Genomic DNA, 26,654 nt, shown 5'->3' on the forward strand with positions numbered 1-26,654 from the left:
AAGTGAAATGTACTATATACAAAATAACAATATTGTAAGATGATCTTCTGTGAATGACTTAATTATTTTCAGCAATGCAATGATCCAAGACAACTCTGAAGGACTTATGAAAAATGCAATCCATCTACAGAGAAAGAACTGATGGTATCTGAATACAGATGGAAGTATATTGTTATTGTTAGTTCCTTTCTCTAAAGTTTATTTGTCTGATATGTTTTGCACAACTGCACATGTATAACATATTGAATTGCTTGAGTTCTTAAGAGGGGGGGTAGGGAGGGAGGAAAAGAATTTGGAACACAAAGTTTTAAAAATCAATGTTACAGTTTGTTTTTACATGTAAGGTGGGGAAGCATTCTAAATGAATGAATGAATAAATAAATAAACAAAAAATTTTAAAAAGAAAGAGGACTATCATAAAGATGGAAAACACAACATCAAAGATTAAACTTAAATTAACTCTTCTGTTATCAAAACTTGATGTGCTTCTCCTCTAAGCATAAGTTTCTATAACCAAAAACAAAATTATATATTAAAGAGATGATATCCAAAATAATCAGGACATAGCAGGATCCCCACAATGGAGAAGTAATCTCTATATGACCTGAAAGTATTCATATTTCAGAGATTGAGAAATAAAAGAAAAATGGGAGCAAAGGAAAATTATCTTCAACGCAATAGCAGAATCTCTTTAGAAGAGGTAAGGCAAAATAGATAACTCAAAAGTATTAATGCCTTTTAAAGAATAAGTGGGTGAAAAAAATAATATAAACAGTTTCATTGGAGAGAATGGCAGCAATGAGACAACATTCCAAAATTTATGGGACACAGCCAAAGCAGTACTTATGAGAAAATTTATTTCTCTAAATTCTTACCCTAATAAAACAGAGAAAGAGCAGGTCAATGAATATGCCATGCAGCTGGGGGGAAAAAAAACCCAGAAAAAGAACAAATTGGGGGCGGCTAGGTGGCGCAGTGGATAAAGCACCGGCCCTGGATTCAGGAGTACCTGAGTTCAAATCTGGCCTCAGACACTTAACACTTAGTAGCTGTGTGACCCTGGGCAAGTCACTTAACCCCCACTGCCCCGCAGAAAAAAAAAAAAAGAACAAATTATAAAAATCCTCAATTGAGCACCAAATTGGAAATCCTTAAAAATTAAAGGTCAAATTAATAAAATTGAAAATAACAACAACAACGAAAACTAATGAGCTAATTAAAAAAAAAAACCCTACCCTGGTTATATGAAAAAAATATAGTAAGAGAGATAAGCCATTGGTTAATTGGATTTTTTTTTAAAAGAAAGAAAAAAACAAATATCCAGTATCAAAAATGAAAAGGGTGAAACCACCAATGAAGAAAAAAGTAAAGCAATCATTAGGAAATATTTTGCCCAATATGCCAAAAAAGCTGACCATCTGAGTGAAATTGATGAATATTTATGAAATAATGAATTACCCAGACTAACAGATCAGGAAATAGAATGCCTAAATAACCCTTTTTTAGAGAAACAAATTGAACAAGCCATTAAAACAGCTCTGTAAGGGCAGCTAGGTGACACAGTAGATAAAGCACTGGCTGTGGATTCAGGAGTCCCTGAGTTCAAATCTGGCTTCAGACACTTGACACTTACTAGCTATGTGATCCTGGGCAAATCACTTAACAGCTCTCTAAGAAAAAAATCCCCAGGGTGAGTTGGGTTCACAAGTGAATTGTACCAAACATTCAAAGAACAATTCCAATACTATATAAACTATTTTGAAAAATAGGCAAAGAACTAGGAAAACATTGTACACAGTAACAGTAACATTGCGTGATGATCAACTGTGATAGACTAAGGCTCTCCTCAGCAATAAAATGTTCTAAGACAATTCCCAAGGACTCTTTTTTTTGGGGGGGGGGGCAGGGCAATGAGGGTTAAGTGACTTGGCCAGGGTCATGCAGCTATTAAGTGTCAAGTGTCTGAGGCTAGATTTGAACTCAGGTCCTCCTGAATCCAGGGCTGGTGCTTTATCCACTGTGCCACCTACCTGCCCCTTCCAAAGGACTCTTGGTGGAATATGCTTTTCACATCCAGGAAAAAGAACTGTGGAATCTGAATCTGAATTGAACCATACTGTTTCTACTTTTTTTTTTCTTTTTTGAGGTTTTTCACTTTTGCTCTGATTCTTCTTTCAAAACATGATTAATGCACAAATAGGTTTAATGTGATTGTACATATATAACCTACATCACATTGCTTTCTGTCTTAGTGAGGGGGAAGTAAAGAAGGGAGAAAAATTTAGAACTCAAAATGTTATAAAAAACAAATGTTGAAAACTATCTTTACATGCAACTGGAAAATAATAAAATACTTTTATGATAAAAAAAGAAAAATAGGCAAAGAAAGAATCATATGAAATTACTTTTAAGACATGAATATGGGGGGCAGCTAGGTGGCGCAGTGGATAAGGCATCAGCCCTTGATTCAGGAGCACCTGAGTTCAAATCTGACCTCTGACACTTGTCACTTACTAGCTGTGTGACCCTGGGCAAGTCACTTAACCCTCATGGCCCTGCAAAAAGAAAAAAAACTAAAAGCCAAAAAGGAGGCCCATTATCACTGCTTTTCAACATAGTACTATAAATGTTAGCTATAGAAATAAGAGAAGAAAGAGAAATCCAAGGAATTAGAATCAGCAATAAGGAAACAAAAGTACCGTTAATAACTAACAAATTTAGCAAAATTGCAGGATATAAGATAACTCCATGTAAAGCATCAGCATTTCTTCATTTGATCAACAAAACCCAGCAGCCAGATAAAAAGAGAAATTCCATTTAAATTCACTATAAACAATAAAAAATACTTGAGTCTATTCACCAAGATAAACCCAGGAATTTAATGAACACAATTTAAAGTCAGATCTAAACAATTGAAAACATTTAAATTGCCAATGGCTGGGCTGAGCCAATAGAATAAAAATGACAATTCTACCTAAATTAATCTACCTATTCAATATCATATCAAACTACCCAAAATAATTTTATAGAGCTAGAAAATATAGCAACAAAATTTACTTGGAAAAACAAAAAGGTCAGGAATATCAAGGGAATTAATGAAAAAATAAATACAAAGGAAGGTGGCCTAGCAATACCAGATCTCAAACTATATTATCAAGCAGAAATCATCAAAACTATCTGGTACTGGCTAAGAAGCAGTGCTGGATCACTGGAGTTGGTTAAGTACACAAGACAGTAGTTTGTGACCATAGTAACCTAGTGTTTCATAAACCCAAAGACCCCAGCCCTTAGGATAAAAGCTCACTATTTGTCAAAAACTGCTGGAAAACTGCAAATAAACCAATATCTCACACCTTATGCCAAGATGAGGTCAAAGTGAGTACATCATTTAGACATAAAGGCTAACACCATAAGCAGATTAGAAGAGTGAGGAATAGTCTACCTGTCACACCTTTGGAAAAGGAAAGAATTCATGACCAAACAAGAAGTAGAGAGAAACAGGAAATGTAAAGTAAGTTTGATTCTATTAAATTAAAAGGCTTTTGCAGAAACAAAATCAAGGTTAAAAGGAAAACAAAAAGTTGGAAAACAATCTTTACCAGTGTCTCTGATAAAGGCCTCAATTCTCAAATATATCTAGAACTGATTCAATTTTATAATAGTCATTCCCCAATTGGTAAATGGTCAAAATATATGAACAGGCAGTTTTCAGATGAAGAAATCAAAGCAATCTTGTCATAAGAAGTGCTCTTAATCACTTTTGATTAGAGAAATGCAAATTTAAACTGAGGTACCACTTCACACCTATCAGATTAATTAAAATGACAAAAAGAAAAATGATAAATGTTGGAGAGGATGTGGGAGAAATGGGACAGTAATACATGCACTATTGGTGGAGTTTTGAGCTGGACCAAGCCTGCCACAGAGAAATGTGGAACTATGCCCAAAGGGCAACAAAAGTCTGCATACCCTTTGATCCAGCAATACCACTATTAGGTCTGTATTGGAAAGAGATTATAAAAAAAGGAAAAGGACTTAGATGTGCAAAAATATTTATAGGAGTCCTTTTCTTGGTAAGAGAGGGCATGCCCATCAATTGGGGAATAGCTGACCAAAATGTGGCATATGAATGTAATGGAATAAAAAATGTGCCATAAAAAATGGTGAGCAGGAACATTTCAGAAAAACTTGGAAAGACTTATGCAAACTGATACAAAGTAAAATGACTAGAACACGGGAAACATTGTACACAGTATCAAGAATACTGTGTAATAATCAACTAAGAATGACTTAACCCTTTTCAAGCAACACAATGATCCAAAACAAGTAGAAAGGAGTCATGATTGAAAATGCTGTCCACATCCATATAAAGAATTGATGTAAAGAAAAAAGAATTGATGTACTCAGAATGCAGATTGAAGCATACTTTCTTCAGACTTTTGGGGGGGGCATCCTTTTTATCTTTTTTTCACAACTCTAATATGGAAATGTTTACATAGCCCATGTATAACCTAGATCAAATTGTTTGCCAAATTAGGAAGAGGGGAGAAATATTCAGGGAATTTCAAAATTGGTTAGATTAAATAAATATAAGTTATTTAAATTTTAACTATAATGTTTCAGTGAAACTGCAGCATGGAGAATACATAAAATACTGCATGAAAAATGACCCTGGAGTCATTTGGATCCATGATGGTGAGAGACCTGACATCCATGTTTACCAAGAAAACGATGCTGTGAGCTGAGTGCTGAAAGGACAGGAAGTTTTCTAAGGTCCTGACAACTATAAAATACACATAAGCACATGATCCAAACCAATAAGACCACGACTCATATTGTCTGCATTTTATGCTGTGCTATTGAATGACATTCACAAACCAAAATTCTTGTTCAGTTTTTGCCGTATTTATCGTAGAACATCACATGTTACTTTCTGGTTCTTTGATATGACAAGAGAAGCTGCTAACACCTTTTTTGTACATTTGGGTCCCTTTCCTTTTGTGAAAGGTATGTGCCCTTTGGTGGTGTCTGAATCAAAGATTTTGTGATTTGGAGGAACCTCACAGCTTCAAAAGTAAGTTGATGTGCCTGTTTTGCCCAGAACCCTCCAATATGCTTGTTTGTTTGTTTCTTTTGTGGGGAAATGAGGGTTAAGTGACTTGCCCAGGGTCACACGGCTAGTAAGTGTCAAATGTTTGAGGCTGGATTTGAATTCAGGTCTTCCTGAATCCTGTGACCTAGCTGCCCCCAACATGTTTTTCCTTTTCATTTTTCTTACTTGCATGACCCAGAAGTCCACAGTGTGATCCATATCTACAATGGTTCATGTCTCTTTTCTGAAAGACTACTTAAGTTTTCCAACATTTAGTAGTGCTTAGCAAGTACTGCGAATGTAGCAGAGCTATTGGATTAATTGAACACAAGGCTACTCTGCTGAACTTTTGTATAATACACAAATAATCTCTTTTCAGTTTCTCGAGATCTTTATTTCCAAGGAGTCTGGTGCAATTGCAGACTTGGGCCTTCAATGCCTCCGTCCTAGAATATAGGAAGAGGCTGTGGGAAAGAGACATGTGAATGTACTTTTGATGAGGACACACATTTGGAGTCGGAAGGGACCATGGAAGCTACTGAACCCAACCTCCTCATTTCAGAGATGAGTAAAGTGAAACACAGAGAGGGTTTTCCTTGCCCAGAATTAGAGAGATAGGGAGCATCAAACTCCTTGAATTCAAGTTTTCCTTGATTGTAAACCCAGTGTCTATCCATGACAAGAAATGGCTTCCTCTACTCTTCTGAATATCAATATGAATGAAAAGAATGTCCATATTTTAGCCAACTCGCTTTACTATGACACTAATGATTCAAGGAATAATCATGAAACTAGCCAATGTTTTCTTAGTGATTTAATGTTTGCAAAACATTTTACAAACATTGTTCAATTTCACCCTCACCTTAACCCTAGGAGGTAGATGCCCTTATTATCCCCAGTCTACAGATGGGGAAATTCAGATTAGGTTACATGACTTGCCCAGGGACATAGAGCTAAGAAGTACCAGACACTGAATTGGCATTCAGGTCTTGTGGTTCCAAACACAGCACTTCACCCACTGTGCCACCCAGCTGATTAAAGAAAGCATTGTAGGAATTAATATATGACAGTAACCAAACAAAACATTTATACAAGGACTTTTGTGCCAGCAAACAAAAGGAAACAAAGTGAATACCAACTAACTGGGGAACAGCAGAAGGAATGATAGTCTATCAGTGCCATGAAATATTGAGAAGTGATGACAAATATTAGGATTTCAGAAAAAATCATGGCACTTATAGAGTTTCATGCACAGGATGGAATTTGGGATGTTTAATGAGGTCTCTTCTGTTGGGGGGGGGGGTGTCTAATGAAGGCTGTGCTGCAGCAGGAGGCCTTCCCTTGGTAATTAGATCCCTCAGTTTTATTTCCAGTGTGATTGCTCCAAAGTAGAGTAATGTATGCACTCTAGGGGAAGAACTTCGCACAATCGTGACATTCCTCCACCAATATTCCAGTATGAATAAGGTTGTTTACTGATCACCCTCTTTCAGAGGGAAGCATGACCCTTGTGATCACTTCTGTAAGACTTCTCAGGGCAGCTAGGTGGCACAATAGATCAAAGCACTGGCCCTGGATTCAGGAGGAGCTGAGTTCAAATCTGGCCTCAGGCACTTGACACTTACTAGCTGTGTGATCTTAGGCAAATCACTTAACCCCCATTGCCCCACAAAAACGAACACAAGAAAAACAAAAAAACAAAAAACCCCCAAAAACCAACTGATTCAGAAACACCTTAAGTATAACTTATTTGACATGCACTCTTGTCCCCTTAAGTTCTTTTTGATTCCTGCCCTTGCCACTTAAAGCTCTCCTTAAAGTCCAGGCTCATGGCTTCAATCTCATGGCAAAGCCCATGATTTTCTTACACTATATAATAGGAATTCTCAGATGGGAAGTAAGAGATGATTATTGCCTGAAGGTTTGACCACATTAATTATGTTCCTAAGATTTCTTTGCAGTGTGGATTCCCCGATGTGCACAGCAAGACTGGAGCTGCATCTGAACTTCTTTCCACACCGATCACATTCACAAGGTTATTTTTCAGTGTGTAGGTTCTCTGATGTGCAACAAGACTGGAACTCTCTGTGAAAGTCATTCCACAGATTCCATTCCGATGGTTTCTCTCCAGTGTGGATTCTCTTATGCTTAGAAAGACTAGAACTCTCTCTGAAAGTCTTTCCACAGTGATTACATCCAAAAGGTTTCTCTCCAGTGTGGATTCTCTTATGCTTATCAAGACTGGAACTCTGTGTGAAAGCCTTTCCACAATGATCACATTCATAAGGTTTCTCTCTAGCATGGATTCTCTGATGTGCAGCAAGATTAGAGCTCAGTGTGAAAGCCCTTCCACACTGATCACATTCATAAGGTTTCTCTCCAGTGTGGGTTCTCTTATGCTTAGTAAGACTAGAACTCTCTGTGAAAGTCTTTCCACAGTCATTACATTCAAAAGGTTTCTCTCCAGTGTGGATTCTCTTATGCTTAGCAAGAGTGGACCTCTCTGTGAAAGCCTTCCCACAGTCATTACATTCAAAAGGTTTCTCTCCAGTGTGGATTCTCTGATGTGCAACAAGAGTGGACCTCATTGTGAAAGCCTTACCACACTGATTACATTCATAAGGTTTCTCTCCAATGTGAACTTTCTGATGCTTAGAAAGACCGGAAATCTGTGCAAAAGCCTTTCCACACTGATTACACGCATAAGGTTTCTCTCCAGTGTGGATTCTCTTATGTTTTTCAAGACCCCAACTCCCTAGGAAAATCTTTCCACAATAATTACATTCATAAGGTTTGTTTCCAGTGTGGATTCTCTCATGCTTAGCAAGACTGGACCTCGTTGAGAAAGCTTTTCCACACGGAATACATTCATAAGGTTTCTCTCCAGTGTGGAGTCTCTGATGGTTAGCAAGACTACAGCTCAGTGTGAAAGCCTTTCCACACTGATTACATCCATATGGCTTCTCTCCAGTGTGGATTCTCTGATGTACAACAAGATGCCATTCTCGTGTAAAAGTCTTTCCACACTCATTACATTCATAAAACTTTTGTCCAGTGTGAATGTTCTGATGACTAATAAGAGCTGAGTTTGAAGCAAAGACCTTTCCACAATGATGACATGCATATCTTTTCATTCCATGGTCAAATCCAGCATGGCAAGGAAGAGATGAGTGAAGGGAGGAGGTTGCTTTACATTCATTGTATTCAACAGCCTCCTTTCTACTGTGAATTTTCTGAAGAGTAATGAGCTTAGAGTTCCAACTGAAGGCCTTCCCATGTTTGTCAGCTACATAAAGCATTTCTCCAGTATCACTTCTCTGATGTCTAATGAGATCAGAATTTAAATTCAAGGCCATTTCCAGATGATTGCCTTGATCCATTTGCATTTGTAGAGACTTCTCATGAGCCTTAAAAGGCTTTAGTTGTTTAGGAAACCATTTATTATCTTCACTGTCCTGAACATATTCATTCCGTGAAGTCCTTCTCTTCCTGTTATTTAAGACTGAAGACTGTGTGAAGGCCTCTCCAATTTCACCAAACTTACAGATACTCTTAGTATTTTTATCCACTTTGGTATTAGAGCCACAGATTTCTCTCAAATTGAAGTCACAGGCACCATTTTTACTCTGAAATCTCTGATAGAAACATTCTTCCACAACAATGTCCACCTTTGTAGTCATCTCCTTCACTTCAAACCTGGTCTCTGCACCTGAAGAAAACAATTATGGATTTTAAAAAATATTTTTATTTTTAATTTTTTTAATATTTTTTTCCAGTTACATGTAAAAAATCGTTCTCAACATTTGTTTATACAAGCTTTCCAATTTCAGATTTTTCTCCCGCCTTCCCCTTCCTTCCCCCCCCTCCCCTAGACAGCAGGTAATCTGATATAGGTTATATATATATATACATAATAACATTAAACATATTTCTGTATTAGTCACGTTATAAGAGAAGCATCAGAGCAATGAGGAAAAACCTCAAAATAGAAAAACAACAGCACCAAAAACAAAAGAAATCAAATCGTATGGTTCAATCAGCATCTCGATTCCACAATTCTTTTTTTTTTTTTTTCTGGATTTGGAGATCCTCCTCCATCATGGGTCCCCTGGAACTCTTCTGTACCATTGTATTGGTGAGAAGAATCTAGTCCATCACAGTAGATCAACACACAATGTTGATGATGCTGTGTACAATGTTCCCATATGAAAAAATGCTCTAAATCACCATTGATTAGAGAAATGCAGATTAAAACAACTCTGAGGTACCACCTGACACCTATCAGATTGGCTAAAATGACAAAAAAGGAAAATAATAAATGTTGGAGAAGCTGTAGGAAAATTGGAACACTAATGCATTGTTGGTGGAGCTGTGAACTGATCCAACCATTCTGGAGAGCGATCCAGAATTATGCTCAAAGGGCTACAAAACTATGCATACCCTTTTACCCAGCAATACCACTCTTGGGTCTTTTTCCCAAAGAGATCATAAAAAAGGGAAAAGGACCCACATGTACAAAAATATTTATAGTTGTTCTTTTTGCAGTGACAAGGAATTGGAAATTGAGGGGTTGCCCATCAATTGGGGAATGGTTGAACAAGTTGTGGTATATGAATGTAATGGAATTCTATTGTGCTATAAGAAACCATGAGCAGGAAGAGTTCAGAGAAACCTGGAAGGACTTGCATGAACTGATGAGTGAGATAAGAAGAACCAGAAGAACATTGTACACAGTATCAACAATTATGTATTAATAGAAAGACAGATAACACCTAAATATGTTCTTTTCTCTAATGGCACAATGGAAACTCATTCATATTCTATTTCCTCAGTCAAAATGGAGAATTTTCAATTTAAAATAAGCAAAGTCAATCTTTGGAAACACCTGCAAGATGGCTTATTTTATTTTGTAAATAGTATTTTCTTTTTTCCAATTACATGTAAAGGTACTTTTCAAAATGTATTTCCCATACAATTTTGAGCTTCCAATTTTTTCTCCAACCCTCTTTTTCCTTCCCCCTCCAGAAGATGGCAATCAATCTGATAGAACTTATACATGTGGAACCATGTATATACATTTCCACATTGGTCACTGTAGTGACAGGGAAGATCAAAACAGAAACTCAGGAGCACAACAGTGATAAAACACCTGCATGTGAAGCCTTAAAGGGGAAAAAGAATAGGCCATGACACCAAAAAGCCCTCTTAGAGCACAAAAAGTTTTTATAAATTAAGTAAGAGATATAGAAGAAAAATTGGGAAAAGAAATGAGTTATTCAAGAGAAAGTCAATAGCTTGGAAAAAGAAAATAATGCCTTGGAAAATACAGTAGGACAAATGGAAAAGAAGGTGTAAAAGCTGACTGGGGAAAATAATTCCCTAAGAATCAGAATTGGACATACGAAAGCTAATGACTAAATGAGACAATAGGAAGAAATAAAACAGAATGAAAAAAATATAAAAGTAGAAAATATAAAATACCTTTTCAGAAAAACAATAGCCCGGGAATATATCCAGGAGGGACAACCGAAGAATAATGAGACTACCTGAGGAACATGACCAAGAAAAGAGCCTAGCCATTACCAAAGAAAATTTATTCATTGAAAGAATCCACTGATTACCTCCTAAACCACATCCCAAAAGGAAAATGCCAAGGAATATTGTAGTCAAACTCCAAAATTAGCAAGAAAAGGAGAAAATACTGCAAGCCTTCAGAAACAATTTAAATATCAAGGATCAATCAGAATTACAAAGGACCTGGCAGCTTCAACATTAAATGGTCAGAGGGCTTGGAATATGATATTCTGGAATACAATAGAACTGGGATTGCAAACAAGGATGTACTACCCAGCAAAATTAAGCATAATCTTTTTTTTTTTTTTGGTGAGGCAATTGGGGTTAAGTGACTTGCCCAGGGTCACACAGCTAGTAAGTGTCAAGTGTCTGAGGTCAAATTTGAACTCAAGTCCTCCTGAATCCAGGGCCAGTGCTCTATCCACTGCACCACCTACCTGCCCCTTAAGCATAAGCTTTGAGGGGAAAAGATGGATATTCAATGAAGTAGGGGACTTTAAAAAAACTTTTCTAAAGAAAAGCAAAGGACTGGGAATTCAATGAGAGAACTTACAGGCATTTGTGATAAAAAGACCTGAGCTGAATAGAAAATTTGACTTTCAAATACAAGACCTTAGAGAAGCATAAAAAGGTAAAGAGGAAAAAGAAATCATAAGTGATATTAGAAGGTTAACTATTTACTTTCCTACATGGAAAGATGATACTTGTAACTCATAAGAATTTTCTCATTATACAGGCAACTGAATGGAGCATATTTAGACAGAAGGCACAGGTTTGAGCTGAATATGAAGGGATATCTTAAGGGGTCAGAGGAATGCACTGAGACAGAAGGGAAAGGGAGAGGAGGAATTGGTTAAAGTATCTCACATAAAAGAAACAAGAAAAAGCTGATGGAAGGGAGGGGAAGATGGGGGAGGGGCTGGGGAGTGAGTGAGCCTTACTCTCATCAGAATTGGCTCAAAGAGGGGATAACATACACACTCAATTGAGTATAATCATCTATCTTACCCTAAAGGAAAGTAGGAGGGGAAGGGGATAAGAGGGGATGGGTGAAAGAAGGGAGGACAGATTGGGGTGGGGGCAGTCAGAAGTAAAACACTTTTGAGAAGGGATGGGGTAGAATAATAGAAAATAGAGTAAATGCATGGAGAGGGAATATGATGGAGGGAAACAGCAATAGTAACTGTGAAAAAAATCTGAAGCAGGAGACAAGAGCCAAGTAAGATGATGATGATGTTAAAACATGGTACTTTGCTGGGCTATTGTGAAGAAAATTCTTTCTCAGTTATGAGGTACTGTATAAATGTTATCTAGTATTGCTTTTGCAATAATCAACCTAGTGGGTTTATTGTAAGGAAATCTCTCTTTAAAGTACTATATAAATGTAGTTTACTATTAAGAAAATAAAAAAGATGAACAGGATTCTATCAGAAAAACCTGGAAACACTTACATGAGCTGATGCAAAGTGAACTGTACTGTATACAAAATTACAGAAATATTGTAAGAAGATCTTCTGTGAATGACTTAGATTTTTCCAACAATACAATGATCCAAGACAATTCTGAAGAACTCTACAGAGAAAGAACTGATGGTATCTGAACCCAGATTGAAGCATAATTTTTGTTAGTTGCTTTTTCTAAAGTTGTTTTTGTCTGTTTTCTTTCACAACTTGACTAATGTGGAAATGTTTTACATGACTACACATGTATAACTTTTATTGAATTGCTTGCATTCTTAAGGGGGAGTGGGGATAGAGGGAGGAAGAGAAGTTGGAACACAAAGCTTAAAAATTGATGTTAATATTTGTTTTTACATGTAATTTGGGGAAAATTAAATTCTAAATAATTAAAAATAAATTAAAAAATGATTTAATGGCACCTTATGGAGTAAAGAATTGCCATGGTATGTTTGCCATATATTTTTCCCATGGAACAACAAGTTGATGCTTGTTTGAGGCATTAATATATTTCATTGTGCAGTGATTTCCAACCATCATGATTAGGCACAAAATGATGTTATTACAAAAAAACATTTGGTCGGTACCACTGCTTCAAGTCTCTCATTCTAATCCCCCACCCAACTATCAAATTCATCTACTACAGGACACTTCCAATCATGTCACTGCTCACTCGATAAAACATCCTATTACCAGGATCAAATACAAAATCCTTTGCTTGGCTCTTAAGGCCCTTTATCATCAGCCCCTCTCTTACCTACCCACTCTTTTTACTCCTTACTTTCCCTCCACATGTGTAATCATCAGTGACACAGGTTTCTTTGTTTCTTGACCAGCAGCATCTCCTGACTACAAGTTCTCTCTGGATGCCCCTCAAGCTTGCTCTGGCTTCCCTGAAGCGCCACATAGAATTCCTCCTTTTAGAGTAAGTCTTCCCCAGTCTTTCCTACCCATAGGGCCTCCCCTCTCTTGATTATCTCCAATTCATCCTGAATATATTGGTTTTGTAGATAGTTGTTTACAAGGTGTCTTCCCCATTAGACTGAACTCCTTCAGAGCAAAGCCTATCTCTTGCCATTCTTTGTCTTCCTGATGAGGTGCTTAGCAGTGTCTGGAACATGGTCTGGGCTTAATAAATGTTCTGTTTTATCACTACAGGGGAACAGAAAGGCAAGTCCCCTGTATTATAGATGAGGAAAGTGGGGCTGAGAGGATCAGTTCTTTGCCCAGGATCCCACTGCTGAAATGGGTCTAAAACCCACTTCCACATCAGACCTTCCTGCCCACAAGTCTAGCACTCCCTGCACCACAACACTCAGAGACCTCTTATGAGAGCAGCCCTCAAACACCTGCTTTTATGTCACTCACCTGGACAGGAGCTCCTTGCACCTTTTTCTTCTACCATCCCTGGTGTTTCCCCTTCCTGGAAAGGGGGAGGCAAATCTTCTCTAGAAACTGGAAATCCTGAGAATACAGAGTAAGGAAAGAATGAAGAGAAAGATACAATTTACTCCTCTTGAGGGAAAGGAGACATGCAAGCAAAGATGACAGGATGGTTCCCAGGGTATGGATCGTTGGGATCTCTGGAGGCAGACTGACATCGCCCAGCCCACTGGGAATCAGAAAACTCCACCTTTATTCCCCTCTTTCCTAGAAGGACAACAGGCACAATGACTAGCTTCCATTACCTAGAAATTAGAGGCTGCTGGTAGTGCAGGGGTAAAAGCCCTGTGCCTGCTGTCAGAAAAACCAGGTCAAACCCTGGGCAAGCTATGTAAGCTCTGTTTGCCTCACTTCTCTCAACTGTGAAATGGGCATAATAATACTAGAAAAACCGTAGGGATATTGTGGAGACCAAATGAGGGTAATTCTAAAACACTTTGCCCAGGGCTGGATATAAAGCAGGTATACGTAAATGGCTATTCCATTATCTTCCTTTCCCAACATCTGGACTGGAATTTGAGGGAACAAAGAGGGAAGAATCAGGACAAACTTGCTAGGCCTGGCAGGATGAGGAGCAGGGAGCTGCCATGTGAGTAGCTCACAGTCACCAGGGGCAAAGGTCCTTACCCACAGAGAGCAGGGTCTGGACATTCTCCAGCATGACCTCCTTGTACAGCTCTCTCTGAGAATGGTCCAAGAGGCACCACTCCTCCTGGGTGAAATCCACAGCCACATCCTTGAAGGTCACCAACTCCTGAGTCATCAAAAGTCCCATCACTTACAAGAGAACAAGAATTCACAATTCATCTAGTCCAACCCTCATCGACACAGAGAAGAAACTGAAGCACAGAAGGGAGGGCCCCAAAGCTCCTTTAATCTTGATGAGAGTCAGAGAGAACACTTGACACCATGTCTAATAAGAGCCCAATGGAATGTGGAGAAAAACATTTATATCTGAACTGAGAATCATGATGGAATACTAAATGTTCAATAAAAAGAGTAAGGTCTCATTGTGAACTGTTTCTCCCCATAGGCTCAGGGAGAAGGGATGTGCTCTCAGAGTGAGGTATGAGAGTCTGTGGAGAAGAAAGCAAGGTGATATGAAATCCAGCCTCACTGGAAGGGAATTTTACACGTCATCAGGGATATTAAAGACATTTATAAAGATTTTGTGACAAGTTGGCCAATATTCTGTACTCTGGGGGGAATAACATTATTAGTCATCAATGAGAAGAGCAAAAAAAAAAAACCACCTGGTTAATTTCCTAAAAAAGGCTGAAATAAAGTCGTACTTGGATAATAGCAAGAAGAGCATTTCTAAGTAATATTGCTGACAATGTGCCCTGAAGTGAGAGTTATGAGAATCTGTTTACAGAAAAGTGAAGAAAAGTTACATACTGTAATAATGAGGGATTGGGGTAACATGGAGTATGATATGTTATAACCAAAATAAGTCTTATTTCTTTGCTTTATGATTGTTTTCACTAGTTTATGGAATATATTCATTCATGTTAATATTTAGTTATATAAGGGGGGCAGCTAGGTGACACAGTGGATAAAGCACGGGCCCTGAATTCAGGAGGACCTGAGTTCAAATCCGGCCTCAGACACTTAACACTTACTAGCTGTGTGACCCTGGGCAAGTCACTTAACCCACACTGCCTTGCAAAAAATAAAAAAAAATTACTTATATAGAAATAAGAGAACCTATGATGAGGAAAGGAGAACTCACTCATTTATAAAAAAAATACATTTTTATATATATATATATATTTTTTTTTTCTTGATTGCGGTTGGAGATTGAGCTAATGCATATATTAACTATTTATGAAAAAGAAATTCTCTCCACTTACCCCTAAAACATTAGAACATTTAGGACCAAGAGTCTAGACAAACAGTTAAGAAGCAGAATGATGAATCACAGAAAAGAGAGCAGCTACATCTGCAAGTCCTCTGATACTTGGGGAGGTTTGTCTATTTGTCCAATCTGCTACATGCAGAACCTGAATTTGGCCAATGCAGTTGGTTTTTGATGCTCTTCCATTTCTAGTAGAATGAAAGGATGGACCTTTTTTAGAGGTTCTATTCTTCTGAAGCCATTCCTTTCCCTTTTTTTCTTGTTAGGTCATATAGCTGAGATGGGGAGACTGTCTACATCCTCTGTGGAACTCTGAAACACACATGTCCATCACCCACTCTGGGAGGCTGTCACTCTCTTGAAAGAATAAATAAATAATTCTCAGTTTATGGTTTGCCTGTAACTTTTACTCCCTTATTCTGGTTGTCCCTACCAAGGACCCTAACAAATCTCCCAACAGGATCCCGGGAGATGTTTCTATGCCTCCAACACATAGCAGACTCCAAATATCCCTATCCAGGCTTCTTGCACCTCAGTCCTCTTCTTCTCCCTGACCCAGCGACACAGGCCTCCTGGCTGAGCCTTGACCAAGACTCTCCACAGCCTGACTCTGTGCCTTTCCAATAGCCGTCTCTCATGTTTGCACTGACCACCCTCCTCACCTGGGCCTCCTGGTGTCCTGGGAGGAGGGATCCCAAACCCTAAGGGATCATTAAACTTTGCCAAGGGAAAAGCCCCTCTGCCCTCTCAGGAATGTGGTGTGGCTGAGCACAAAGACCCTGGTCTGCAAGGAACAAAGGTGATGTACTGATAAGGATGGGTTATGCCACCCAGGCACTGCTTCCCCTTTGTTTCCCTCAGCTTCCCCTTTGTTTCCCTCACGGCTGCTTTGCACACTGCTTTTGGTTGTAAACATACAAAAGACCGGGTCTTCTCCTACCCAGGGTGACACAATGAGGGACAAGCAGAAAGCATTCCCTGTGATCCTTCCCCCTGGGTATATCCTTAAAAAATGGGGGGGGGGAGGAATGGACTTAGGTACAAAGAAATGAATGATTTTCTATTGCCTCCAAACCCTTGGGTGAGCTAGACCCAGATCCAGGCCACCAGTCTGCCCCACATTGGCTTTCTTCACATCTCAGCAAAATCCTCACCTTCTGAAAATGAGCTTTTCCTGGTCCCTGACACTGCTTGGGCCTTCCCTCTGAGGGAGCCTCCCATTCATACTGTAGAGACCTTGTGTGGACCCAGCTGCTGCCATGTTATCTCCCAAGGAGACTCTGAGCCCCTTGAGGGCAGGGCCTGTTATGGTTTAAACCTTCCTTTGCATGCCTAGTAGGTTGGCACAGTGCTTGGCACAGAGGAGCCACTGTCTAAATGCTCATTGACTTGACCTAACAAAGACAAATGAGAGGGATTCAGAGAGAGCAGGGAAGACTGGGGTGGCCTGAGGCAGAAGGAAATGAGCAGAACCAGGAGGACAATGTCTGCTCTGCTGACAGCCCTGCAGAGGACAATGTACATGTAACAGGATAAAGCTTCCTTGGCTCTGCTGGATTCCACCTTTGCTGATGCTGGTCAGGTCTGGGGATGGGCCGCACTCACCTGGGATGAGGGTGTCTGGGTCCCTGGGGCCATCCTCTCTGGTTCCAGGCTCTCTCCTTGGAATACACTCTGAGTGTCTGCAAACTGGCCTGGGGAGGGAGAAGGGTCTCAGACTTGGGGCAACATTGTCCTTGCCTTTTCTTCCTAGGGTGGACACTGGCCTACCTGGAATTACAGAGCTTGAAGTCTCAGAGCACTTAGAAAGGCCCTCCCCTCAGGGGAGAGACTCTAACCAGAACAGGAGGACAGCAGGGAGGGTCAGGGTCAGGCTTGGAACTGAACTTGGTCTGAACAGAAGAGGACTTGCCACCCTCTTAAACTGGGGTTTCTAATATATATGTTTGTTACTTATAAGTTAGAAGCTTTAGCACCAGTTTGGGGGCATTAAGCATGTATTAAAGTATATTAGATATTAGTAAAGAGAGAACACATGGAGTTCAGAAAGTTCAGGAAGCCCTACATACCTAGGATAGAAGAGTCAGAACAAAGTGCTCTCACCACCTCAGAGTCTCAGGCCAAAAAGGAAGTTCCTGTGTCCCTGAGAACTGAAGCTCCCTCTGGATCCAGGTGAGAGGGGGGGCCCCTACACACCACTCCAAGCTAATTGGCTAGCATCACCCAAATCCATTGGTTCACTGGACTTGAGGACAGTCCATGAGCAGATCAGGCCTAGGTCAGAGAACCCTCCCTCTGAGGGCCAGGTTCTCAGGCAGGTGTGGTTTCAATCAAGTCAGCTTGAAGTGAGTCAATCAGCAAAATCAATTCAATCACTCTTAATATAATCCCCTCAACAGGGGGGCCTCTGCCTGTCCTAAAACCCAGTATTTTCTCATACTGCCTTTAAAAGTAGCAAGGGACAGCCCCAGAGCCAGGATTGGAGGGAAGGTTGCTCTAGGCCAGCTGAAAGGACATTGACCAAGAGGTCAGAATGGGGAGCTAGGTCCTTGGTGGAGAGAGCATGGGCCCTGGAGTCAGGAGCACCTGAGGTCAAATCTCACCTCAGACACTTACTAGGTGTGCGACCCTGGGCAAGACCCTTAACCCTCATGGCCTTAAAACACGCAGGGCCATCTCCAGTCATGCTGACAGCTTGCCACTGTGGTGACCTTGATTAGCTCTCCCTCACTTAAATACAATTCACTGCTAGTCAGGACACGTGTCAGAAGGACAAACAACAACAGAGTGGGAAGATGAGGCCCCAAGGAAAGGACAGCCATCAGAAGCAGGATGCGGGGAGGGGCCTATGATAAAATAATGGGATTTGGCAGGGGGGGAGCCCACCTGAAGATTGATTGAATTGGGTGAGACTGAGAGACTGACAAAGGTGATTAAATCGAGACCACGCCTGGCTGGCCAAGTGGGGTGTTGTTCTCAGAGGCTGTGGACATCGACAGGGGACCATCCTCAACCCATCAGCTTGAAGGACGGGTCCTTTCCAGGAGGGAGACGCAGTAGGATGGTGAGGCTGAGTCCTTGGATTGGCCCTTTTCCTTTGGGAAGCATCTTGTGGTGGCAGAACTTCACGAGTTCTCTCTGGAAGTGGGGGCTGCTAGGTAAAGGGGAGGTTTTCTCCGTCTACCACACAAAGATCTAAGCTGAGGTTTTCCATTCCAGAAGAGATCTGTTCTCACCCTCCCTCTCTTCACTAACTTCGAATACGCTTTAATAAACACTTAAAAGCCTAAACTATAAATCTTAGGTAGTTTCCCCAAAAAACTGGGGGGGGGGGTGGCAGGCAAGGACCCACATTAGACTTGAAAGACCACAGGCCCTTGTTCAGACCTAACTGGCACCTGCGTGTGCAGAGCTGGCTCTGAGAAGGCAGAGAGAGCTCAGGTCCAGGGAAGGGTCTCCTCCTGCCACCACAAGGTTCCAACCACCAACTGACAAAAGGGTCGGCTTCCAGCTGATTGGTTGGTGGTGGTCTCAAGTTGATGTGAGGTAACTTCTGGCCACCCATGCTCTCTCAGCAGGGACCCCTGGTCATAATATTGTCACACACCCCCTGTGTCTCATTAAGAAACAGTAGTTTCAGGATTCACAGATGAGATTTTAAAAAAATTTAGTGAGGCAATTGGGGTTAAGTGACTTGCCTAAGGTCACACAGCTAGTAAGTGTGAAGTGTCTGTGGCTGAATTTGAACTCAGGTCCTCCTGACTCCAGGGTGCCAGGGCTCTATCCACTGTGCCACCTAGCTGCCCACAAATGCATAAAGAGCATTCCTTCTGGAAATGTTAAAGATGATCTTGTACTGTGGCAAAGAAAATTGTTAAAATATCTTTAAAATAAAATATTGGAGAATTTTTAAAATTAAAAAAAAAAGAAAAAGAAACAATACTTTCAGGGCTGCTAGGTGGCACAGTGGATAAAGCACTGGCCCTGCTTTCAGGAGGACCTGAGTTCAAATCTGACCTGATCAGTCCAACAGGCAGGAGAACCAGGACTGGTGACCATCTCCAAGGACAAGTGTTTATCCATCAGGTGGGGATGGCTGACAAGAACCATTGTTATAGAGAAGTCAGTAAAAAGCCAATGAAAGGGACTGGGTCTTGTCAAAAATTAAAGATAGTTTATTTGCCTGTCTCCTACCAAAAAATTACCAGATAAATTAATTTTACAACATCTCCTACCATTTGTTTCCAAACCTGTCATTCTATGGGAAAAAAACCCAAACAGATCAGAGAACATAATGTCTCCTACAGAAAACAGATCAGAGACAGACAGGAAAAGCATAGTACCAATTTATTTGTCCCAAGAAGAAACAAGGATGATTCATGCAGAGACCCCATCCAAAGGAGCCCAAAGACTCCCTCTCTTTCTGTTCACTGGTTACAGGGTGTTGTCAGTCTCATTAGCATAATACAAATCAACCCAAAAGCATGGATGGAAAAAAAACCAGTTTTAACAATTTCAGTGGCCCTGAAAGGACCTGAGTTCAAATCCAGTCTCAGACACTTGACACTTAACTAGCTGTGTGACCCTGGACAAGTCACTTAACCCTCATTGCCCGGCAAAAAAAACAACAAAACAATTTCATTTATGACAAGTATGGAGGAAATATAGAACCACCAGGATAAGATGGCAGGATTCCAAAAAGGAGTTTGGCAAGGATGCAAATGCCCAGACTTCCCCATAAGATAGGGAGTTATCTGCTAGCTATCTGGGCTCAGTTTGGAGCTCAGTTGAAGGACATTGTGCTTCTATTAATTCAGGGTTTCAGAAAATACTTTTGGATAATAAGGCACCTCCATCAAGCCCAGGTGATCCATACATTTGTCATGGGGTGCAGAGCACCCCAGAAGTTCTCTGGGGCACACCAAGGAATCTTCTCCTTGAGAAACTAAACTAGAGGACAGATAACACCCTAGAGAGATAAGCTGAACCAAATGGGACAGAGCTAGCTGCGGATTCCTACCCTTCATTCTGGTCTCCCTTACCCTGGGGAGATAAATTTGGGTGTGGCTGCGGCCTTTGTGTCCTGAAGAGGGATCTGTAGCCACCCCTCACCCAATTCCTTTAGTCACTACCTGTGGGGGATGGTCCTCCACTCCTCACCCAATTCCCCCAGCTACCACCAGTGGGGGATGGTCCTCTCTCACTAAAGGAACTTTTCACAGGCAGATGGTCCACCCCCATCAGTCCTCTATAAAAGTACTGTATGATATGATTATGGATTTGAGTCAGATCAAACTCTGAGGATGGGGTCTGGAAGGTACCCAGCCCTGACCCAATATAGTTAGTTTAGAAGTTTATTGCTTGTCAAATTCTCACTGTCTCCTTTAAGTTTAATTGCCAATTATTTCTTTGACTTCCCAACATAGCCGAAGATAAATTTTAACCCTGTCATCCTTATCTTTAGAGACAGGGGCCTGGAGAGGGGAGTCAGTGGGAACTGTGAGTTTTGAAACATCTGACTCTCACTCCCCTGTTTCCTTTTCCTTTGGTTTGACCTTGTTCCCCCTCCCCTTTTCCCCCTTGCTCCTGGAACACGTATGCATGTCTCCATACATTGATCACGAGCTGAACACGCACCTTGGATGAGACAGGATTGGATGTTAGGTTGTGAGCTCATCCACCCTAGGTGTACGTGGGGACAGTCCTTTTCAGGATTACTATAAAAACCTAGAGGATTGGGCCCATCTTTGCAAGACTTCAATGTGTAATTGGGTTTTGCCCGTCCTCATGAGGATGTAATAAACCTGTCTCTGCTTGACTTGGTGGTCTCCTCGAGTTATTTGGGTAAACTGAGGCAGTTTGCTCCATACAGTACTTTCTGGTCTCCTGTTCGAGGAGATTTGGTACCTCTGAGCCATGTGCTTTATGCCAAATCTCCCCATGAAAAGTCCAAGGATTTCTTTCATGGTTTCCCTCCCCCCACCCTTCCCTTCCCTTGGTCCTAAATAAACTATCACCTTGTTCTAACTAAGTTTTGTGTGCAAGAGGGTGTAATTCTTTAAAGAGGAATTCCTAAGAACCCCAACCCGTACCCCATTTTCCCACCATATCACATTCATATTAACAATCTTTAGCAATGGGACCACTGCTTGTAGCTGACTGAAGGAACTCTGATTTCCAAGAGGTGGAGAAGGGAGCAGGGGGTGGGAAAGGGAGGGACCACCCCACACAGGGAGTCTTTTCTGGGAAATCACCAGTGAAAAGGAGGACAGGGGATTGCTTAAGGATGAAAGGGATAGGAAAAGGGTTTTGTTTTGTTTTGTTTTTAAGATGGGGCTTTCTGGGCATTGCATGTTTTTTATATTAGCTGAGTGGACTGAGAGCTGAAAGATGTTGCTCATTTTCAGTCAGGAACGACTCTTCCTGACCCCATTTGGGAGTTTCCTGGCAAAGCTATGAGGCTGGTTTGCCATTTCCTCCTCCAGTTTGTTTTACATTTGAGGAAACTGAGGCAAACAGGGTTAGGTGACTTGCTTAGGATCGATCACACAGTCAGTAAGTGTCTGAGGCCACATTTGCACTCAGGAAGACAAGTCTCACACACTGTAGCCCAGGTGCTCCATCCCCCCTGCCACCACCCAGCTGCCTCCTTGAAGGGATGACCTGAGTTCAAATTCCACCAAGACCTTGTTATGTTCATGCTGGGCAAGTGAACTTGAGACTCCTCTGTAATAATATGGCTTCTGTCACAGAAACAAAGTCCTTGAAGTACCCCACGCCCTGTATAACTGGGATGTTATAACATCCAATGCAACCCTCAATTCCAGAAATTGGGAAAACTAGACCATAGGATTGAACACGGGTTTGCTGCAGATCCCTGCATTCTTCTCCTACTCTTCTCCCTTCCAGGCATGTATTACACTCACCAGCCTTTCCCTCCCTCCCGCAAACAGAAAACAACCCCCAAGCTCTGCTCCCTCCTGCTTGGGGGCTCTCCCCTCCCCCTCTGCCTTAGCTTCCTTCAGGATGGTTCTCAGATCCCCCCTTCTGCAGGCCTGCCCTGGTTTTCTTCCTCCCTCCCCAGCTGCTGGTGCTTCCTCCTCTCAGAGACTACCTTCCACCTGTATCCTCTCTACAGGCTTGATCTGAAGAATTGTGTACCTGTTGTCAATAGAGAGTCAGACTCAGGAAGTCAGGCTCCCAGACCTTCCTCAGACCCAGGCTGTCAGGGGCACCTTCCCCTGGGCCTGGGATGTTGCCAAAACCCAGGCTAGCTCAGACATTCAGGGAGCTGGCATCACCTCCCAGGAGTCGGGGCACTCCGGCACCGCCCCCCGCCGTGATCTCCCCAATATTCGTAAATTATGTGGCAACCCCCTTATCCTCCCATTAGAGAGTGAACTCCCAGGACTAGGGCTGTCTTAGTCTTAGAATCTCCTGCAATTGACAGGCTGGAACTTGGCAGAGCTACAGTTTCAGAAACTGATCAAGGGGCCATTCAGGAGAAACAAAGGAAGACTCCCAAATGGGAGGGGGAGAAGGGGAGGGGACTGGGGCAGGAGAGATCCTGGGGGCGTCATTAGCATTTCTAAGGTTCTAAAGTCAGACTCCCACCCGCTGCCCAGGGAAGGCTGAAGGGAAGGGGCCCCCTGTTTGTTATGGATGAAGACAAGAGGGGGAGCTTCCTGAACCCCTGGGCAGCATCTCTACCCACGTGTCCTCCTGCCTGACTCGGCGGGGGGTCAGCTCCTTGTCCAGCTCTTCCAAGAGGACTTTTTGGGCTCAGGACCGATTCCTCTTCCCTGTCACGGCTTCACCAGCGGCACTTTTATCTGTCGTCCTCCCTCTCGCCCTTTGACCCACGTGAGACAGACCTTTCCTGAAGACCTTCCGGGTTGTCTTAAGCCAGAAGATCGTTTCACTCCATCCTTCTGTAGGTTTAATTTAAGGTAATTTCCAAGGGAGATTTCGGGGAGCTCAGGCAACTTCCGGGTTCCTCTCCGCCATCTTGGCTCCGCCTCCTACAACCTGGGAGGCGTGTCCATGGGCCGCTCCAGCCCCAAGCCCCTCCCAGTCTAAACTCCCCTTAGGAAGGGGATTGGAGAGGAAAGCCCAGGCTGAGAAGGGGAAGACAATGAAAGGGGATTCCAGAGTCCAGGAGTGGGTGGGGGTGAAGGAATAAGCAATGCCAATCCCGTTGACTAGAGCCAGGCTCAGAGATGGAAGGAGGGGAGATGACCCAACAATTCCCTCTGCTTTCTGGGGATGGGTCTGTCACCAAAATGACTTGGATTTCTGGTCAGGGTTGCCAGCACCTGTACTCAGGTAGGCTCCTCAGGGCAGACCTGCTGGCTGGACCTTATTGCAAATTCTGGAATCTGTTCATTGGAGCTGATTTCCTTCCCCCATACACTGGGAGAGGTAAGAGGAATTGAGAAGCAAGCCCCAGTTCCCCTGACCCTTAAGAGGGAGCCACAAGTTCCCTGGCTCCTGGGACCCTGGTCCCTGCCCACAGGGCCCTTAGAAGTGAAGCTGAGCAGGGGCAGAAAGGGGTCACAGCCCCAAGGCTTCCTTAGAACCTCAGCATCTTCTACTTCCATGGCCAGCTCAGTCAAGAAGCCTGAACAGGCCAATCAATGAATAATGAATTAAGCATCTGCTGGGCGGTGCAGTGGTAGAGGACTTGGCCTGGAGTCAGGAGGACCCCAATGGCAGCAAGGAGAACGTTGGTGGTTGGAGCTGGGCTTCCTGCAGTCCCTCAGTGTGTCTGCAGGACTCTCCCAGTTCAGCCTGGGCCCCAGCCTGGGCCGGGCTGGGGGGAGGGCCAGATGAGCTGGCCAAGGGAAATAGAAAACTGAGCAGGGCCTGAGATGGTGCCCAAGGCTGGAGGTCACTTTTCATTGGCCAGCTCTCAAAGGCCCCTGGGCTAGAGGAGAGAAGAGACCTCAGAGCTCCAGGCCGGCATCTTGTCTTGGAGACTCTGCCTTCTCTGATTTCTTCTCAGGCTGGCCAGAGGTGACTGAAGCCAGATGGGGCCGCTCCTGGAATCTGCCCTCCCACCTCCCATAATGCCCATGATTGATGTTCCTGCTCTCCCCAGCCCTCACCCTTCCTGGCCATTCAAGGCCAAACTTGACTCCACCCTGCTCCTGCATGGCCCCTCCCCATGGGAATGGGATCCAGGGAGACATTCCTTTCCAAGCCAGATGTCTCCCCAGAGACATCTCCTCTGAGCCTGGGAGGAAGAGACAAAGACCTCTAGCCTGCTACCCCCTCCACTCACCCAGGCTCCCCTCTTCCCCACAAAACCATCACGAATGATAATCACTCACATTTATACTGCACATGAGGGTTTCTCAATCAGCTTTCAACAAAACGTCATCGACTGTGCATACCCTTTGACCAGGAATACCACTACCAGGTCTGTATCCCAAAAAGATCATAAAGATGGGAAAAGAACCCACAGGAACAAAAATATTTATAGCACGTCTCTGGCGACAAAGAATGGGAAACCCAAGGAATGCCCATCAACTGGGGAATAGCTGAACAACTGGTGGTATATGAATGGAATGGAATACTACTGTGCTGTAAGAAATGATGAGCAGGGGCAGCTAGGTTTCGCAGTGGATAAAGCACTGACCCTGGATTCAGGAGGATCTGAGGTCGAATCCAACCTCAGACACTTGACACTTACTAGCTGGGTGACCCTGGGCAAGTCACTTAACCCCCATTTCCCCACAAAAAAAACAAAAAAGAAGAAGAGAAGAAGTAATGAGTGGGCAAATTTCAGAAAAACCTGGAAAGACTTAAGTGGACTGAGGCTGAGTGAAGTGAGCAGAACCAGGAGATCATTGTATGCAGTACAATACTTAAAACACCTCCTTTTCTTTCCTTTTTTTTGGTGGGGCAGTCAGGGTTAAGTGACTTGCCCAGGGTCACACAGCTAGTAAGTGTCAAGTGTCTGAGGCCAAATCTGAACTTAGGTCCTCCTGAATCCAGGGCCCGCGCTTTACCCATTACACCACCTAGCTGCCCCCTACGCCTCCTTTTCTTGAAAGACAAGTAAACAAAACTAGGGACAAAGGTTTGATCTGGCTGAAAACAGTTAGGTTATTTTATCACCCCCACTGACCTTGTGGTGGAATATTTTGAAGTACGGTAGTTTGAGGCATAATGTTAAAACCTAAAACTGGTCATTGATTACTGTGAAAAACAGGGAATGATGAGGGGTGTCAAGGAGCCCAGCCCCCAGCACATCTGAGGGTGGATGTAAGCACCAGGCAGGAGCACCTGGCTCAGTCCTGTAGCTTCCCTTATTTTGTATTGGAAACCACCTGAGTGGGCATGGATGACCAGCCCCGGGATAAGAACTTGTGTGGGGCGTGGAGTTCTTAAAGAAACTGGGTCAATGAGAATTTGCAAGTTTGTTAGACATATATATAACTGTACTGCATATATAAACATATATAATATGTATAGTATAATAGAGAAGTGATTTCTTTTTTTCTAATTAATTTCTTTTTTCTTTTTTTTGGGGGGGTGAGGCAATTGGGGTTAAGTGACTTGCCCAGGGTCACACAGCTAGTGTTAAGTGTTTTGAGGCCAGATTTGAACTCAGGTCCTCCTGAATCCAGGGCTGGTGCTCTATCCACTGAACCACCTAGCTGCCCCTTTAATTGATTTCTAATGATTGATCTTTTACACCAGGATGAGTTAATATGAGCTCTGGTAACCTTTTATTGCTTCTTACAACTGCCTGAGAGGAAAAATCACCCTATCTAGGCCTAAGCTGGGCATTAGTGAAACTCTCCATTTGAGGAAGAGGATCTCTGGGTCCCAGGGGCTGTTCTCTCTGGCTCCAGCGTCTCTCCTTGGAATAGGATTTGATTGTCTCCAAACTGAGCTGGGGAGGGAGAAGGATCTCAGAGTGGGAGAGACAGTGTCTTTGCCTTTTCTTCCCAGGGTGGATGCTGACCTACCTGGAAGTCTCAGAGCACTTGCAAATGTCCTGCCCTCAGGGGAGAGACTCTAACCAGAACAGGAGGACAGCAGAGAGGGTCAGGCTTGGAAGTGAGCTTGGCCTGAACAGGAAGAGGACTTGCCACCCTCTCTAACTCCTTCCCTTTGGCCTCCTGCAGAGACCCAGGAGGCAGAAAGGGCTGGGGATCCCAGAGGGGAGGAGACCAGGCAGAGCCTCCAGGACCCCAGACCCAGAGCTCTACCTCCACCT

The 26,654-nt window shown here is 42.6% G+C and overlaps 1 protein-coding gene across 5 annotated transcripts; it reads right to left on the reverse strand.

Moving 5' to 3' along the window:
- Positions 1-4,767: 4,767 nt before the first annotated feature.
- On the reverse strand, positions 4,768-23,476 carry LOC122747019 (zinc finger protein 883-like). Of its 5 annotated transcripts, XM_043993218.1 has the most exons (6): positions 23,299-23,476; positions 18,311-18,604; positions 17,030-17,118; positions 14,194-14,320; positions 13,492-13,587; positions 4,768-8,801 (listed from the first exon to the last, which is right to left on the reverse strand). In XM_043993218.1, exons 2-6 carry the CDS (start codon positions 18,429-18,431, stop codon positions 7,129-7,131), a joined length of 2,106 nt encoding a protein of 701 aa, XP_043849153.1. In that variant the 5' UTR covers positions 18,432-18,604; positions 23,299-23,476; the 3' UTR covers positions 4,768-7,128. The 5 variants fall into 5 exon arrangements, with proteins under 5 accessions (XP_043849153.1, XP_043849155.1, XP_043849157.1 ...); XM_043993220.1 differs by lacking the exon at positions 18,311-18,604; XM_043993222.1 differs by lacking the exon at positions 18,311-18,604 and having other exon boundaries at positions 14,194-14,343.
- Between the last annotated feature and the right edge of the window lie 3,178 nt (positions 23,477-26,654).

Source organism: Dromiciops gliroides, chromosome 3 (assembly GCF_019393635.1).
Source record: "Dromiciops gliroides isolate mDroGli1 chromosome 3, mDroGli1.pri, whole genome shotgun sequence".
Classification (NCBI taxonomy): Eukaryota; Metazoa; Chordata; class Mammalia; order Microbiotheria; family Microbiotheriidae; genus Dromiciops; species Dromiciops gliroides.